The 16,705-nt window shown below is 45.9% G+C and overlaps 1 protein-coding gene across 1 annotated transcript in view; it reads right to left on the bottom strand.

The window, feature by feature from the left end:
• Nucleotides 1–16,705, bottom strand: part of ptgis (prostaglandin I2 synthase) — a 59,464-nt gene that overhangs the window by 15,707 nt on the left and 27,052 nt on the right. The window contains exons 3-6 of the mRNA XM_033041430.1: nt 12,814–12,992; nt 3,140–3,283; nt 2,200–2,354; nt 1,103–1,284 (exon numbers count right to left, since the gene is read on the bottom strand). Of these exons, the coding sequence (XP_032897321.1) occupies nt 1,103–1,284; nt 2,200–2,354; nt 3,140–3,283; nt 12,814–12,992 (660 nt within the window). The remainder of the gene's footprint in view (nt 1–1,102; nt 1,285–2,199; nt 2,355–3,139; nt 3,284–12,813; nt 12,993–16,705) is intronic.

The raw sequence follows: 16,705 nt of genomic DNA, 5'->3' as shown, positions 1-16,705 counted from the left end.
TCACAGTGTGGTATGGAAACACCACACAGACAGAGAGGAAGGCTCTGCAAAGAGTCATAAAGACTGCAGAGAGGATCATCAGAACTGAACTCCCCTCCATGGACACAATCTACACACAGCGTTGTCAAAAAAGAGCAGAGAGAATCATCAGAGACACACTACATCCAGCTCACTCCCTGCTCAAACACAAAAACTGCACATACAACCTCAGGCACAGACGAGCGGACAGTATCGCCACAAATAGAACACGCTTTTTTAAGAGCTTCTTCCCTGCAACAGTGAGACTCTTGGCCAAAACAAAACAAAATGAACTGATGTCCTGATATAGGGTTTGTGCAAGTTACAATGCTCTCACTTTCCCCTTTGTATAGGGTTTTAGGCATTTTCTTTTTTTTAATTTCTGGAGTGGTATGTGGTTTTTTTTAATGGATTATGTGTCTTCTGTGTGTCTTTTTAATTTTTTTAAATGTTTTAATTTTTAATCTTTAATTTTTAACTTGACTTGACTCTCTGAATAGCCGCACAAGAGTTCCTATGTGTGTAAGCACAAATGGCAAATAAAGTTTTTGACCTTTGACCTTCTCACCTATAAAACCTACTTGCTCTTGTACTTGAAACCGCAGGTCTGGGTAAAAGACTCTGCCCGATATCCTGGATGGATAAGATAATATTTATATGTAAACATGGGTGTGCAGCGGTGTTGAGAGCTCCATTGTATGGGTTGCAGAGTCAAAGAGTCGGAGGGTCACACAGCACGGAAACAGGCCCTTCGGCCCAACTTGCCCACTCGGACCAACATGCCCCGGCTACACTAGTCCCACCAGCCTGCATTTGGCCCCAGATCCTGTCCATCTACCTGTCTTGTCGTTAGAGCAGTCCTGAACTACTGTCTCGATCATTGGAGACCTTCGGACAATCTTTGATCAGAATTTACCTTGCACTAAACGTTATCCCCTATATCATGCATCTGTACGCTGTGAATGGCTCGATTGTAATCGCCTATCGTCATTCCGCTGGCCGGATGGCACGCGACAAAAGACTTTCCACTGTACCTCGGTACACCTGACAATAAACAAAACTGAACGGAAATGTTTTTCCGTACCTGTGTGGCCCAGAGTTGGAGAACCATTGCACGGGCCTGCATGTCCTTGTCAAGGCCGATCTGTTGCAGGTGGTTGCAGTATGTTTGAATCCAGCTGCTTCTGTTCGATCTTGAACTTAGATTCTCCACAGACATCAATTGCCAAAGATGCTCTTTTACCAAGGCAGCCTCCTTCTTCTCATCTACCCGGCAAGAAAAAGAATCATTATTTATTAGCATGCCGTAATAGATAGTTAGTGAAAATCTAGTTATCACAATGCTCCATGCCACAATAGCTTACTTTAGTTTAGTGTAGTTTAGTGAGATAAAGCATGGAAACAGGCCCTTCGGCCCACCCACCATTGATCACTCATTCACACTAGTTCGATGTAATTCCACTTTCCCATCCACTCCCTACACACTAGGGGGCAATTTACAGAGGGCCGATTAACCTACAAACCCGCATGTAGGTGGAGATGGAGCTGGAGCTGGAGCTGGAGGTGGAGGTGGAGGTGGAGGTGGAGGTGGAGGTGGAGGTGGAGGTGGAGATGGAGATGGAGATGGAGCTGGAGCTGGAGGTGGAGGTGGAGGTGGAGGTGGAGGTGGAGGTGGAGGTGGTGGTGGAGGTGGAGCTGGAGCTGGAGCTGGAGCTGGAGGTGGAGGTGGAGGTGGAGGTGGAGGTGGAGGTGGAGGTGGAGGTGGAGGTGGAGGTGGAGGTGGAGATGGAGGTGGAGATGGAGATGGAGATGGAGATGGAGATGGAGATGGAGATGGAGCTGGAGCTGGAGCTGGAGCTGGAGCTGGAGATGGAGATGGAGATGGAGCTGGAGATGGAGATGGAGATGGAGCTGGAGATGGAGATGGAGCTGGAGATGGAGGTGGAGGTGGAGGTGGAGGTGGGGGCAATTTACAGTGGGCTGATTAACCTACAAACCCGCATGTCTTCAGGATGTGGTAGGAAACTGGAGCTCCCAGAGAAAACTCACGCGGTCACAGGGAGAACATGCACACTCCACCGAGACAGCACCCGAGGTCAGGATCTACCAGCAGCACCACTGTACCATCCACTTGGTTTATACTCTTTCCTTTAGTATCATTACTTGCATTTATATGCTCACCTGCTGATAATGAGGAGCGGGCTAGTTTCATCAAGACCTGCTCCAGTCGTTTGTACACATTGTAGACTTCAGATGAATTAATTTTATCTTTAATCTTGGATGTTTGCCCCTGATTTGGTACAGCTGCATTTCCATACAGTGTAAGATATCCTGACCTGATTAAACAAATAAAATATCATTATATCCGGTAGTCATAAATGATAGTACAATTAGACCATTCGGCCCATCAAGTCTACTTTGCCATTCAATCATCTCTCTCTCCTAACCCCATTCTCCTGCCTTCTCCCCATAACCTTTGACACCCGCACTAATCAAAAATCTATCTATCTCTGCCTTAAAAATATCCACTGACCTGGCAAAGAATTCCACAGATTCATCCCCCTCTGCCTAAAGATATTTCTCCTCATCTCCTTCCTAAAAGAACGTTCTTTAATTCTGAGGCTATGACCTCTATTCCTAGACTCTCCCACTAGTGGAAACATCCTCTCCACATCCACTCTATCCAAGCCTTTCGCAATTCTGTATGTTTCAATGGGGTCCCCCCTCATTCTTCTAAACTCCAGTGAGTACAGGCCCAGTGCCAACAAACGCTCATTATATGTTAACCCACTCATTCAGGGACAGTTTCTTCCCAGTTGTTATTAGGCAACTGAACCGCCTCTCGCCAATTGGAGAGTGGTCCTGACCTCCCATCTACCTCACTGGAGACTTTCAAACTATTTTTAATTGTATTAAATTGGACCTTTTCCTGCACTTAACATTATACACTTTATCCTGTATCTGTACACTGTGGACGGCTTGATTGTAACCATGTTATTGTCTTTCCGCTGACTGGATAGGACGCAGCACAGAAGCTTTTCACTGTACCCCAGTACACGTGACAATAATAAGCTGCGCTACCCGTCAGACACAAAAGCATCTGAGCTCACTAATATGTTACCTGAACATTGTGCCACAGCAGAAGTTGAACAGCCCTTCCTGCTTCCAGCTGTTTGTTGTGCCATTTTCATCCGCCACCAACAAGGATTTAAGATTGGAGAACATTGCCTGTGTGAGTGAGGATAGATCCCTTCCTTGGAGATGCCTGTCAAAAATAAAACGATGTCAATACAGTGGCTGACATTTACATTCACAAAATGGCTCGCTCCTCATTCCGATTGTCAAAAGGTCATAAGCGATAGGGGCTGAATTAGGCCACTCGGCCCATCAAGTCTACTCCGCCATTCAATCATGGCTGATCTATCTCTCCCTCCTGACCCCATTCTCCTGCCTTCTCCCCATAACCCCATGACACCCGCACTAATTAAGAATCTGCCTTAAAAATGTCCATTGACTTGGCCTCCACAGCCTTCTGTGGCAAAGGTATTCCACAGACTCACCACCCTCTGACGAAAGAAATTCCTCCTCATCTCATGCCCAAAGGAAAGTCCTTTAATTCTGAAGGAATTCTGAAAAAACTTTTCATTCTGAAAATAGTTATAATCTGGAGGATGCTGCCCGAGTGTGTGGTAGAGGCCATCACAGCTTTGCGTTTAACTGATATATAGATGATACGGGCGGCATGGTGGCGCTGTGGCAGGATTGCTGTCTTACAGCACCAGAGACCCAGGTTCGATCCTGACTACGGGTGCTGTCTGTATGGAGTCATTACATTCTCCCCGTGAACTGCGTGGGTTTTTTCCGAGATTTTCTGTTTCTTCCCACACTCCTAAGACGTACAGGCTTGTAGGTTAATTGGCTTGGTAAAATAGTAAATTGTCCCGAGTTTGCATAGGACAGTGTTAAGGGCCTGTCCCACTTTCTCACGAATTCTCCCGAGTTTTCCCCTTGATTCAAACTCGGAGAATGTCCGTAGCGAGTCTGTAGGAGGCCGTAGATATTTCGTAGCGGCTCGTAATGCAGCCGTAGGTACTCGGGACATCAGGTCAGTCGGGACGTTTTTTCAGCATGTTGAAAAATGTCCACGAATAAAGAAAATACCTGCGGCTGGCATTTCCAAGTTTGAATCAAGGGGAAAACTCGGGAAAGTGGGACAGGGGCTTTAATGTGTGGCGATCGCGGGTCTGCCTGGATTCGATGGGCTGAACGGCCTGTTTCTGCACTGTAATCGCTAAACTAAACTAAGACTAAAGATGACCATTGAATTGCCACAGATTGCCAATGAATTGAAGGCTAGAGACCAAGTGTTAGTAAATGGGATTAGTTACATAGGTATTTTACACCAGGTTAATTCCCGGGATGGCGGGACTGAAAGAATGGATCGACTGGCCTTATATTCACTGGAATTTAGAAGGATGAGAGTGGATCTTAGAGAAACATATACAACTCTTAAGGGATTGGACAGGCTAGATGCCGGAAAAATATTCCCCATGTTGGGAGAGTCCAGAACCAGGGGTCACAGTTTAAGAATAAGGGGTAGGCCATTTAGGACCGAGATGAGGAAAAACTTTTTCACCCAGAGAGTTGTGAATCGGTGGAATTATCTGCCACAGAAGGCAGTGGAGGGCAAATCACTGGATGTTTTCAAGAGAGTGTTAGATTTAGCTCTTCGGGCTAACAAAATCAAGGGATATGGGGGGAAAAGCAGGAACGGAGTACTGATTTTGGTGATTATCTATCATATTGAGTAGCGGTGCTGGCTCGAAGGGCCGAATGGCCTACTCCTCCAGCTATTTTCTGTTTCAATGTTTTTATTTGATGGCTGGCATTAACACAGTGAGCCACAGGGCTTGTGATTCAGTGTTGTGTCGTCCTGTCACCGATGTGTTGTTCTGTTGCCGATGTGCTTCTTGCAGGTTTTCTGTTGTAAAGGGAAGTAAATCCCTCAGCAAGTCGACCAGAACATCAATATTTAACTACCTGCATCTGGCAGCGTGTGTTTTTAATGTAGGGCATATGTTGTGTGTCATTCCTGGCTCTCAGTAAATGCCGCAGCCCCACACACACACACACTGCAGTCAATCTCTGCAGAACGCTGGCCCAGGTCAACTCATGACTCGGGTCCTGATCCGCATAGGGTGCAGTCTGAAGAAGGGTCCCGACCCGAAACATCACCCATTCCTTCTCCCCAGAGATGCTGCCTGTCCCGCTGAGTTACTCCAGCTTTATTGTCTATCTTCGGTTTAAACCAGCACCTGCAGTTCCTTCCTGCACATGGGGTGCTTGTTGCCACTTAGAGGTTCAGCAACCTGAGCGCCCTGGAGAGGAAAAGACTACAAAAAGTAGTAAACACTGCCCAGTCCATCATCGGCTCTGACCTTCCTTCCATCGAGGGGATTTATCGCAGTCGCTGCCTCAAAAAGGCTGGCAGTATCATCAAAGACCCACACCATCCTGGCCACACACTCATCTCCCTGCTACCTTCAGGTAGAAGGTACAGGAGCCTGAAGACTGCAACGACCAGGTTCAGGAATAGCTACTTCCCCGCAGCCATCAGGCTATTAAACCTGGCTCGGACAAAACTTTGATTATTAATAACCAATTATCTGTTATTTGCGCTTTATCAGTGTATTTATTCATGTGTGTATATATTTATATTATGGTATATGGACACACTGATCTGTTTTGTAGTAAATGCCAACTATGTTCTGTGTGCTGAAGCAAAGCAAGAATTTAATTGTCCTATACAGGGACACATGACAATAAACTCACTTGAACACTTGAGTCACAGAGAGTCATAGAGCATGGAAACAGGCCCTTCGGCCCAACTTGACCACACCCGCCAACATGCCCCACCTCAGTTTATCGTCAGATCTACTGAGAAAAGCTTTTGTTGCGTGCTAACCAGTTCTCTATACCAGTCCCACCTGCCTGCGTTTGGCCCATATCCCTCTAAACCGGCTCTATCCATGTACCTGTCTAAAACGTTCCGATAGTCCCTGCTTCAAGTACCTCCTCCAGCAGCTCGCTCCATACACCCACCACCCTTTGTGTGAAAAAGTTACCCCTCAGACTCCTATTAAATTTTTTTCCCCCTTTCACCTTAAACCTGTGTCCTCTGGTTCCCATCCTCCTTGCCTTTACCCTTGCTGTGACTTCTTCTGTTGCTGTTTAGAGGATATAGGTTAGAAAAGGAGGACATTTTACGAGATCAGAGAGGCAAGGTTTTTATTAAAAAGGTAATTTTATTATTGAAGGTAAATTAAAATGCTTCAATTAATTGTTTTTAATTATTCCCAAGTTTTTAAATGTTTTTTTTCTAGATCTTTACAAGTTACATATTTCTATATTTTTTGTTTCAAAAGTGCTGAGGATAGAACAAAAACGACAGTGGTCCAGATTTTCTGCATTAAATGTGCGCTAGAATAGGGACTAACACACAAAAGGTGACCTGCATGATTCTCTGGTGATTGTAGGAGAGATAGCAGTTGCTGCATTTTATTGCTGGGAATCGCAGGAAATGGGTCACAGACTAATACGATCCATGTTCATCCCATTTGCCTGCAATAGATGCATGCCCTTATGTTTAATTTAGAGATACAGCGCGGGAATAGGCCCTAAGGCCCACCGAGTCCGTGCCGACCCGTGCACTAGCCATGTGGCCAAGCTGGAATCCGTACAGAGAAGATTTACGAGGATGTTGCCAGGACTAGAGGGTCTGAGCTATAGGGAGAGGTTGACCAGGCTGGGACTCTATTCCTGTGAGTACAAGAGGATGAGAGGAATAGATCGGTTAGATGCACAGAATCTCTTGCCCAGAGTAGGGGAATCGAGGACCAGAGGACATAGGTTTAAGCTGAAGGGGAAAATATTTAACTGGAATCTGAGGGTGGTGGATGTATATAACAAGCTGCCAGAGGAGGTAGTTAAGGACATAGAAACATAGAAACATAGAAAATAGGTGCAGGAGTAGGCCATTCGGCCCTTTGAGTCTGCACCGCCATTCAATATGATCATGGCTGATCATCCAACTCAGTATCCTGTACCTGCCTTCTCTCCATACCCCCTGATCCCTTTAGCCACAAGGGCCACATCTAACTCCCTCTTAAATATAGCCAATGAACTGTGGCCTCAACTATCTTCTGTGGCAGTGAATTCCAGAGATTCACCACTCTCTGTGTGAAAAATGTTTTCCTCATCTCGGTCCTAAAAGATTTCCCCCTTATCCTTAAACTGTGACCCCTTGTTCTGGGGTCACAGTTCTTTATAAAAAATGTTTTTAACTTTGATTGTTTACTTCAATGTTTTTTCATAAGTTCATATATCATAGGAGCAGAATTAGGCCATTCGGCCCATCGAGTCTACTCCACCATTCAATCATGGCTGATCTACCTCTCCCTCTCAACCCCATTCTCCTGCCTTCTCCCTATAACGTTTGACCCTTGCAAATCAAGAACCTGTCAATCTCTGCTTTAAAAATACCAAATGTCTTGTCCTCCACAATAGATTTAGTTCATAAGTTGGATGATCAGCCATGATCATATTGAATGGCGGTGCAGGCTCGAAGGGCCGAATGGCCTACTCCTGCACCTAATTTCTATGTTTCTATGTAAGTTCTAGGTGCAGAATAAGGCCATTCGGCCCATCAAGTCTACATCGCCTTTCAATCACGGCTGATCTATCGTTCCCTCTCAACCCCATTCTCCTGCCTTCTCCCCGTAACCCCCTGCCGACCTTACTAATCTAAAGGTACATCCACATTTGAAATTCCACATAAGAGTTGTACAAAGAGTGGCCCGTGAATCCTGATAACATCACGTGATATGCTGCTTGAGAGTTTAAGAAGCAACTGCAGATGCTGGAAAATCGAAGGTAGACAAAAGTGCTGGAGAAACTCAGCGGGTGCAGCAGCATCTATGGAGCGAAGGAAATAGGCAACGTTTTGGGCCGAAACCCTTGGGTTTCGGCCCGAAACGTTGCCTATTTCCTATGCTCTAAGGGTTTCGGCCCGAAACGTTGCCTATTTCCTTCGCTCCATAGATGCTGCTGCACCCGTTGAGTTTCTCCAGCACTTTTGTCCACCTGCTGCTTGAGAGCCCGCCTTCACTCCTGGAAACGCCGTCGCTGCAGAATTAGCTAACCTGACGGTTACAACCAACACCTCAACTCATCAGTTCGGCAGCAAATTCCAAACCATTACGTGGCCTGGTGTCAAGCAATGAGAAAATTACAAAGCGCTGGAGTAACTCTGCGGGTCGGGCAGTGTCTGTGGAGGAAACGGACGGGTGACGTTTCAGCTATGAGACTGACCCTTCTTCAGGCTCAATGTACCAGGCTGAAGACCCAAAACGTCACCCGTTCCTTCTCTCCAGAGATGCTGCCTGTCCCGCTGAGTTACTCCAGCATCTTGCGTCTATTTCAATCTATCAAGGTAATGCCCCTGTCCCACTTAGGAAACCAGAACGGAAACCTCTGGAGACTTTGCGCCCCACCCAAGGTTTCCGTGCGGTTCCCGGAGGTTCCCGGAGGTTTTTGTCAGTCTCCCTACCTGCTTCCACTACCTGCAACCTCCGGCAACCACCTGCAACCTCCGGGAACCGCACGGAAACCTTACGTGGGGCGCAAAGTCTCCAGAGGTTTCCGTTCAGGTTTCCTAAGTGGGACGGGGGCATATGCTTACTAATGCTCCTGCCGAAGTTAACCAGGGATTTTATTTTTTCCTATGTCAACCTGCCAAATGAATCCAAATTATTCTTGTCTGAATTAATTAATGATAGATTCCATTGGAGCTGGTTATATTTGTTCTCGACCGATGGGGGATTTGGATACAGCTGGTAAAACATGTTGGAGCAGACAACAAATGGGAAACAGGTTGAACAGAACAAATAGATTCAGAGTCTAACCACCACTGTATGATTCACCATGATCATTGAAGGTGATGGTTTTGATGAACACCTAATCAATACACATTACACCGAGACTAAGTGGGTGCAACTTGTATGACTCACGTTCTAGACATGTTAAGACAGTTCACCTTCATGTTGAATTGGAGCTGACCTCATAGTCATAGAGTGTGGAAATAGGCCACTTGCCCACATCAGCCAACATGGCTCCATCTAGACTAGTCCCACTTGCCTGCACTTGGTTCATGTACCTACCTAGTTGCTTTGTAAATGTTGCGATAGTCCCTGCCTTAACTACCTTCTCCGTACACCCACCACCCTCAGTCACAACTATATATCCCGGCCTGTGAGGTGGCCAACCCAATATCCATAACAATATATTATATTACCCCCACCCCCCACCCCCCCCCAACCCCCCCTCCAATTCCCTGAACTTCTATCAATGCCCAAACATTTAATCTGGTACATTATCATATGCCTTCTAGAAATCTAAATACAGTTTCGATATCCTATCTGGGACATATGACAATAAAACACTCTAGACTGTTGAATCTTCGTTGTCTATCCTGCTTGTTACGTCTCCCCAAAACTCCAGCAAATCTGACAAACATTTCTTCCCTTTCATAAAGCCATGCACTTGCTTAATTGTCTTTTTGACATTTACTAAATGTCTAATTGACATTTTGCAAATGTCCTGCCATTACCTCCTTAAAAAATCAGCTTTCATAATTTCCCCCCAAAGACAGCCGTCAGGCTCATTTGCTGATCACTTCTTCCATTCTGCCTCTCTCTTTTCCAGAGTACAGTCATAGAAACATAGAAAATAGGTGCAGGAGTAGGCCATTCGGCCCTTCGAGCCTGCACCGCCATTCAATGTGATCATGGCTGATCATCCAACTCAGTATCCTGTACCTGCCTTCTCTCCATACCCCCCGATCCCTTTAGCCACAAGGGCCACAGTCATAGAGCATGGAAACTGCCCTTTGGCCCATCTCGTCCATGCCGTCCATAATGAGTTAGATAGGGCTCTTAAAGATAGCGGAGTCAGGGGATATGGTGAGAAGGCAGGAACGGGTTACTGATTGTGGATGATCAGTCATGATCACATTGAATGGCGATGCTGGCTCAAAGGGCTGAATGGCCTACTCCTGCACCTATTGTCTATTGACTATTATCTAAGCTAGTCCTATTTGCCTTGCCGATAACCATTCCTATCCAAATATCTTTTAAATATTGGTTATAGTACCAGCCTCAACTATCTCCTCTGGAAGCTCGTTCCATACACCCATAGTCCCTCAGGTCCCTACTAAATATTTTCCCTCTCACCGAAAACCGATGCCCTTTGGCTCTTGATTTCCCCACCCTGGGTTAAAGGACTCTGTGCATTGACCCTATCAATACCCCTCACGATTTTATACACCTCTGTAGGATCGTCCCTTAGCCTGCTGCGCTCCAAAGAATAAAGTTCTGACCTGCCCAACCTACCCCTATGGCTCATGCCCCCGAGTCCTGGCAACATCCTTATAACACTTCCCTGCACTCTTTACAGCTTAATGAGGAGTGGTGTTACATTTGCAGTTTCGCATGCCTGTGGTAAGGGGGGCCCAGCGTGGGTGGTGGACTTTGTTGACGCCCTTTACGTACCGTGTGTATGGTATTTAAACAAAGAATTCCACCGTGACATGTCACATGTGGTAATAAGGTTTTCAATTCATTTCAACTTCAATAGGTCACAACCAACGCCTCAACTACTTGTTCAGCCACAACTTTGAACATCTCTTGCCATTTAATTCCACACAAGATCAATGAGTTCACTCAACTCAATTTTAATTTATTAAATATTTCCTCGACTTTAATACAGGTAGCCCCAAACCATGCTTCGGAAAACAAATGCAGAAATATTTCCTACGGCCAATAATTCTTTGAAAAAATAGTTTGCACCATTAACATATAGCAAGTTTTTTTTTAAAATCACTTGCATATAAATTCATGGGCCTGTCCCACTTAGGCGATATTTTAGGCAGCTGTGGTGACAGTCAGTGTCGGTGCGTAATGGCGGAAATGTACCCACCCCACAATAATGTCCACGACAAGCTACCAACTAGTCGACGTCAAGCTACGACAACCAGCGACACAATTCCTTGCGACTCGGGACGTCCACCTACAACCACACCTACGACAACCTACGACAACCTACGACAACCTACGACAACCTGCGACCACACAGGCGACAACCTATGACACCCGAAGTCAACTTACCTCCACCAGCGACAAGCTACGACAAGCTACGACCCTGTCGGCGACAAATGAAGACTTCTCTTGAAGCCGGAACTGTCGCCGGTAGATGTGGGTTGACGTAGGTTGTCGCCAATGGAATTCACCGAGCGACCAACGTCACCTGGTGTCATCCTGGCTACAACCTACGACAACCTACGACAGGAGAAGACAGGCGATGTCAAGCCTTCTGTCGCCGAGAGGTTTTGAACATTGCAAAAGCCAGCGGCGACAAAAAAAAGTAATGACATTTGAGGTGACAACTCACGACAATACAGGCTTCACCCCGCATCACCCCGCATCACCCCGCATCACCCCGCGACCATGTGGCGACAGCATATTTTTCGATTGTCACCGAAAAAAATCGCCTAAGTGGGACAGGCCCTTAATGAACAAAAATGGCAATGGGTTGCATCATGAATTTACAAATCGGAAAATGGTGAATGATATGGAATACATTTTTAAATCAGTAATTTCACACAACCTAGTAATTATTTGATCCCGCTATCATAGAAACATAGAAATAGAAACATAGAAATTAGGTGCAGGAGTAGGCCATTCGGCCCTTCGAGCCTGCACCGCCATTCAATATGATCATGGCTGATCATCCAACTCAGTATCCCGTACCTGCCTTCTCTCCATACCCTCTGATCCCCTTAGCCACAAGGGCCACATCTAACTCCCTCTTAAATATAGCCAATGAACTGGCCTCGACTACCCTCTGTGGCAGAGAGTTCCAGAGATTCACCACTCTCTGTGTGAAAAAAGTTTTTCTCATCTCGGTTTTAAAGGATTTCCCCCTTATCCTTAAGCTGTGACCCCTTGTCCTGGACTTCCCCAACATCGGGAACAATCTTCCTGCATCTAGCCTGTCCAACCCCTTAAAAATTTGTACGTTTCTATAAGATCCCCTCTCAATCTCCTAAATTCTAGAGAGTATAAACCAAGTCTATCCAGTCTTTCTTCACAAGACAGTCCTGACATCCCAGGAATCAGTCTGGTGAACCTTCTCTGCACTCCCTCTATGGCAATAATGTCCTTCCTCAGATTTGGAGACCAAAACTGTATGCAATACTCCAGGTGTGGTCTCACCAAGACCCTGTACAACTGCAGTAGAACCTCCCTGCTCCTATACTCAAATCCTTTTGCTATGAAAGCTAACATACCATTCGCTTTCTTCACTGCCTGCTGCACCTGCATGCCTACTTTCAATGACTGGTGTACCATGACACCAGGTCTCGCTGCATCTCCCCTTTTCCTAATCGGCCACCATTTAGATAATAGTCTGCTTTCCTGTTTTTGCCACCAAAATGGATAACCTCACATTTATCCACATTATACTGCATCTGCCAAACATTTGCCCACTCACCCAGCCTATCCAAGTCACCTTGCAGTCTCCTAGCATCCTCCTCACAGCTAACACTGCCCCCCAGCTTAGTGTCATCCGCAATCTTGGAGATATTGCCTTCAAGGTCCCAGCACTGAGCCTTGTGGTACCCCACTAGTCACTGCCCGCAATTGTGAAAAGGATGTATCGAGTTAAATGCAGTGTACTTACATTCTCATCATAGCTCTTTCTTCAGTGTGATCATAGTCAGGAAGCTGAAGATTGAAGATTCGATCCATTAAAGCCAATGAGTACTTTCTGAAGTCCAGCTTTGCACTGGATTCCGATACAACTGTGTCGATTGAATGAGGATCAAACAGGAACGTTACAAATCGCCCGGCCACTTGGACCTAAGTGAAAGGAAGACATGATCATGAGAACAGCGGGAACACTTTGTGAAAGTCGCCACAAATGTTGGCACCAATCTTAGTCGCGTGAATTTAAGATTCAGTTAACACAAGCTGTAATAAAGTCCACGTTGAACAGATACCACCATTCATCAGACCAGGTCTGTGTGGCGAATCTGTGGAACACTTTGCCACAGAAGGCTGTGGAGGCTGTCAATGGATGTTTTTAAGGCAGAGAATAGATAGATTCTTGATTAGTAGCGGGTGTCAAGGATTATGGGGAGAAGGCAGGAGAATGAGGTTAGGAGGGAGAGATAGATGGGCCATGATTGAATGGTGGAGTAGACTTGATGGGACAAATGGCCTAATTCTGCTCCTATCACTTATGACCTTATGATGAAAGGTCTCGACACGAAACGTCACCTATTGCTTATCTCCGGAGATGCTGCCTGACTTGCTGAGTGTTGTGTCTAACCCCACCATTAACTCCATCTACACTTCATGCTGCCTGGAAAAAACAGCCAACACATTCAAAGACTTGTCCCACCCCGGTCGTTCCTTCATTGAAGGAACAGAAGCTTGAAAGCGCGCACTACCAGACTCAGAAAACTCCCTATATTTTTAGCGGGATTCTAATAAATAATAACCCAATCCCAACGTTACAGCATGGACATTGCCTTCCTCTTCACTCTTCCTATTGTGCTTGTGTCTGACTCGATTGTGTTGAGGATGGGGTGGAAGATTGCAACCTTCATGTGGTCTGCCCTGTTTCGACTAATGCAATCAACTAGATGTGCACAAACGGAAGATCAAATAGAACACTTTAGGCTGTGCAGGCCACACGAAAGAAGAAGAAGAAGAGTTGACGATAGTGTTCGTGTGCGGGGATCGCTGGTCGGCGCGGACTGGGTGAGCCGAAGGGCCTGCTTCCGCGCTGTATCTCTGAACTCGACTAAACGTGGCATGGCCAGCGCGCAAAACAAACTCCTTTACTGCATCACTGTGCACGTGACAATTATACACCTAAACTGAGCCTGTTGCAAAAATAAGCATTACTTCCGACACTGCAGCTGAACCTTGCAGTCTGCGGTATTTTAATGCTTACTCAGACATAATAATGACTCAGATTCAACATGAAGAAGCCTGTGATGATGCAAGAGTGGCCTGGGGGCAGTTCCCACCCAAATAGAGTTAGGTTTCTAAACATCTTTTCTTCCGTCCTCTTCAGTATCTCTTATTCGGCCCTGCTGCATCCTGAGTTTGTGCCACTAGATGGCAGTGGTGTTACCCTTCTGTTTGGAGTCCTGTTTGGAGCAACTTCATTTTCCAAAGGATGGAATCAAAACATTACAGGAACTGGCTCAGCAGCAGCAATGGCAACTATAAAACTCTTTTTTAAGTGTCTTGTCAAGCAATGATTTATCTTGTGTGGGGAGGAACTGCAGATGCTGGTTTACAGCTTTAGATAGACACAAAATGCTGGAGTAACTCAGCAGGACGGGCAGCATCTCTGGAGAGAAGGAGGTGTTCTTTTAGAAACATAGAAACATAGAAATTAGGTGCAGGAGTAGGAGTAGGCCATTCGGCCCTTCGAGCCTGCACCGCCATTCAATATGATCATGGCTGATCATCCAACTCAGTATCCCGTACCTGCCTTCTCTCCATACCCTCTGATCCCCTTAGCCACAAGGGCCACATCTAACTCCCTCTTAAATATAGCCAATGAACTGGCCTCGACTACCCTCTGTGGCAGAGAGTTCCAGAGATTCACCACTCTCTGTGTGAAAAAAGTTCTTCTCATCTCGGTTTTAAAGGATTTCCCCTTTGTCCTTAAGCTGTGACCCCTTGTCCTGGACTTCCCCAACATCGGGAGCAATCTTCCTGCATCTAGCCTGTCCAACCCCTTAAGAATTTTATAAGTTTCTATAAGATCCCCTCTCAATCTCCTAAATTCTAGAGAGTATAAACCAAGTCTATCCAGTCTTTCTTCATAAGACAGTCCTGACATCCCAGGAATCAGTCTGGTGAACCTTCTCTGCACTCCCTCTAGGGCAATAATGTCCTTCCTCAGATTTGGAGACCAAAACTGTACGCAGTACTCCAGGTGTGGTCTCACCAAGACCCTGTACAACTGCAGTAGAACCTCCCTGCTCCTATACTCAAATCCTTTTGCTATGAAAGCTAACATACCATTCGCTTTCTTCACTGCCTGCTGCACCTGCATGCCTACTTTCAATGACTGGTGTACCATGGCACCCAGGTCTCGCTGCATCTCCCCTTTTCCTAGTCGGCCACCATTTTTCTCCAGAGATGCTGCCTGTCTCGCTGAGTTACTCCAGCATTTTGTGTATATCTTCAAAGATTTATATTACCACTTTTCCTTTGAAAATTCTTCACGCCAGAATGGTATAAATCGGATCGTATGTAATGTTCGGACATTTAAGTGTGAACTATGTGTGTTTTTGTTTCACAATAATGGCTCTTCCCGATAGAGGCATTTAAGAAGCGCTTAGATATGTTCATGAATATGCAGGGATTGGAGGGATATGGATCAAGTTCATGTCATAGGAGGAGAATTAGGCCATTCGGCCCATCGAGTCTCTGCCATTCAATCTTGGGTGATCTACTTTCCCCCAATACCCCATTATCCTGCCTTTTGCCCATAACTTTTGACGCTCTTACTAATCAAGAACCCATCAATCTCCACTTTAAAAACACCCAAAGTCTTGGCCTTCACAGCCATCTGTGGCAATGAATTTGACAGATTCACCACCCACTGACTAAAGAAATTACTCCACAACTGCTTTCTAAAGGTAGTTTAGAGATACAGCTCGGAAACAGGTCCAAGGCCCACCGAGTCTGTACCGACCAGCGACCCCCGTACACGAGCACTATCCTACACATTAGAGTCATAGAATCATAGAGGGATACAGTGTGGAGACAGGCCCTTCGGCACAACTCGCCCACACTGGACAACAATGTCCCATCTACACTAGTCCCACTTGCCGGCGTTTGGCCCATAACCCTCCAAATCTGTCCCATCCACGTACCTGTCCAACTGTTTCTTAAATGATGGGATAGTCCCAGCCTCAGCTACCTCCTCTGGCAGCTTGCTCCATACACCCACCACCCTTTGTGTGAAAAAGTTACCCCTCAGATTCCTATTAAATCTTTTCCCCTTCACCTTGAACCCTACTCTGGTGCATCTACGCGATCTATTCCTCTCATGATTTTACACACCTCTATAAGATCACCCTTCATCCTCCTGCGCTCCAAGGAATAGAGTCCCTGCCTCACCCTATAGCTCAGACTCTCTAGTCTGGGCAACATCCTCCCAAACCTTCGCTGAACCCTTTGAAGCTTGACAATAACTTTCTTATAATGCCGTGCCCAGAACTGAACACAATGTTCTGTTTAAACAGGTTGGTAGCTTTATTGGCTTTGGTAAAATTATAAATCATCCCTAATGTGTGTAGGATAGTGTTAATGTGCGGGGATCGCTGGTCGGCGCGGACTTGGTGGGCGAAGTGCCCGTTTTCATGTTATATCTCTAAAATAAAAACGTCTCTAAACATTATTGCACCATATTTCATGGGTTTTGTGCAATTTTGGATTTTTGTTTTCAACAACTGGTCTCAGAGGAATTGCCTTGAGCCATTTTTGTAGCGTATTCTGTCTGTCTTTAAGGCAGAGATAGATACATTCTTGAATAGCAC

Source organism: Amblyraja radiata, chromosome 23 (assembly GCF_010909765.2).
Source record: "Amblyraja radiata isolate CabotCenter1 chromosome 23, sAmbRad1.1.pri, whole genome shotgun sequence".
Lineage (NCBI taxonomy): Eukaryota > Metazoa > Chordata > Chondrichthyes > Rajiformes > Rajidae > Amblyraja > Amblyraja radiata.
The sequence above is the reverse complement of the archived record's forward strand: the minus strand, read 5'-3'. Positions and strand labels throughout refer to the sequence as shown.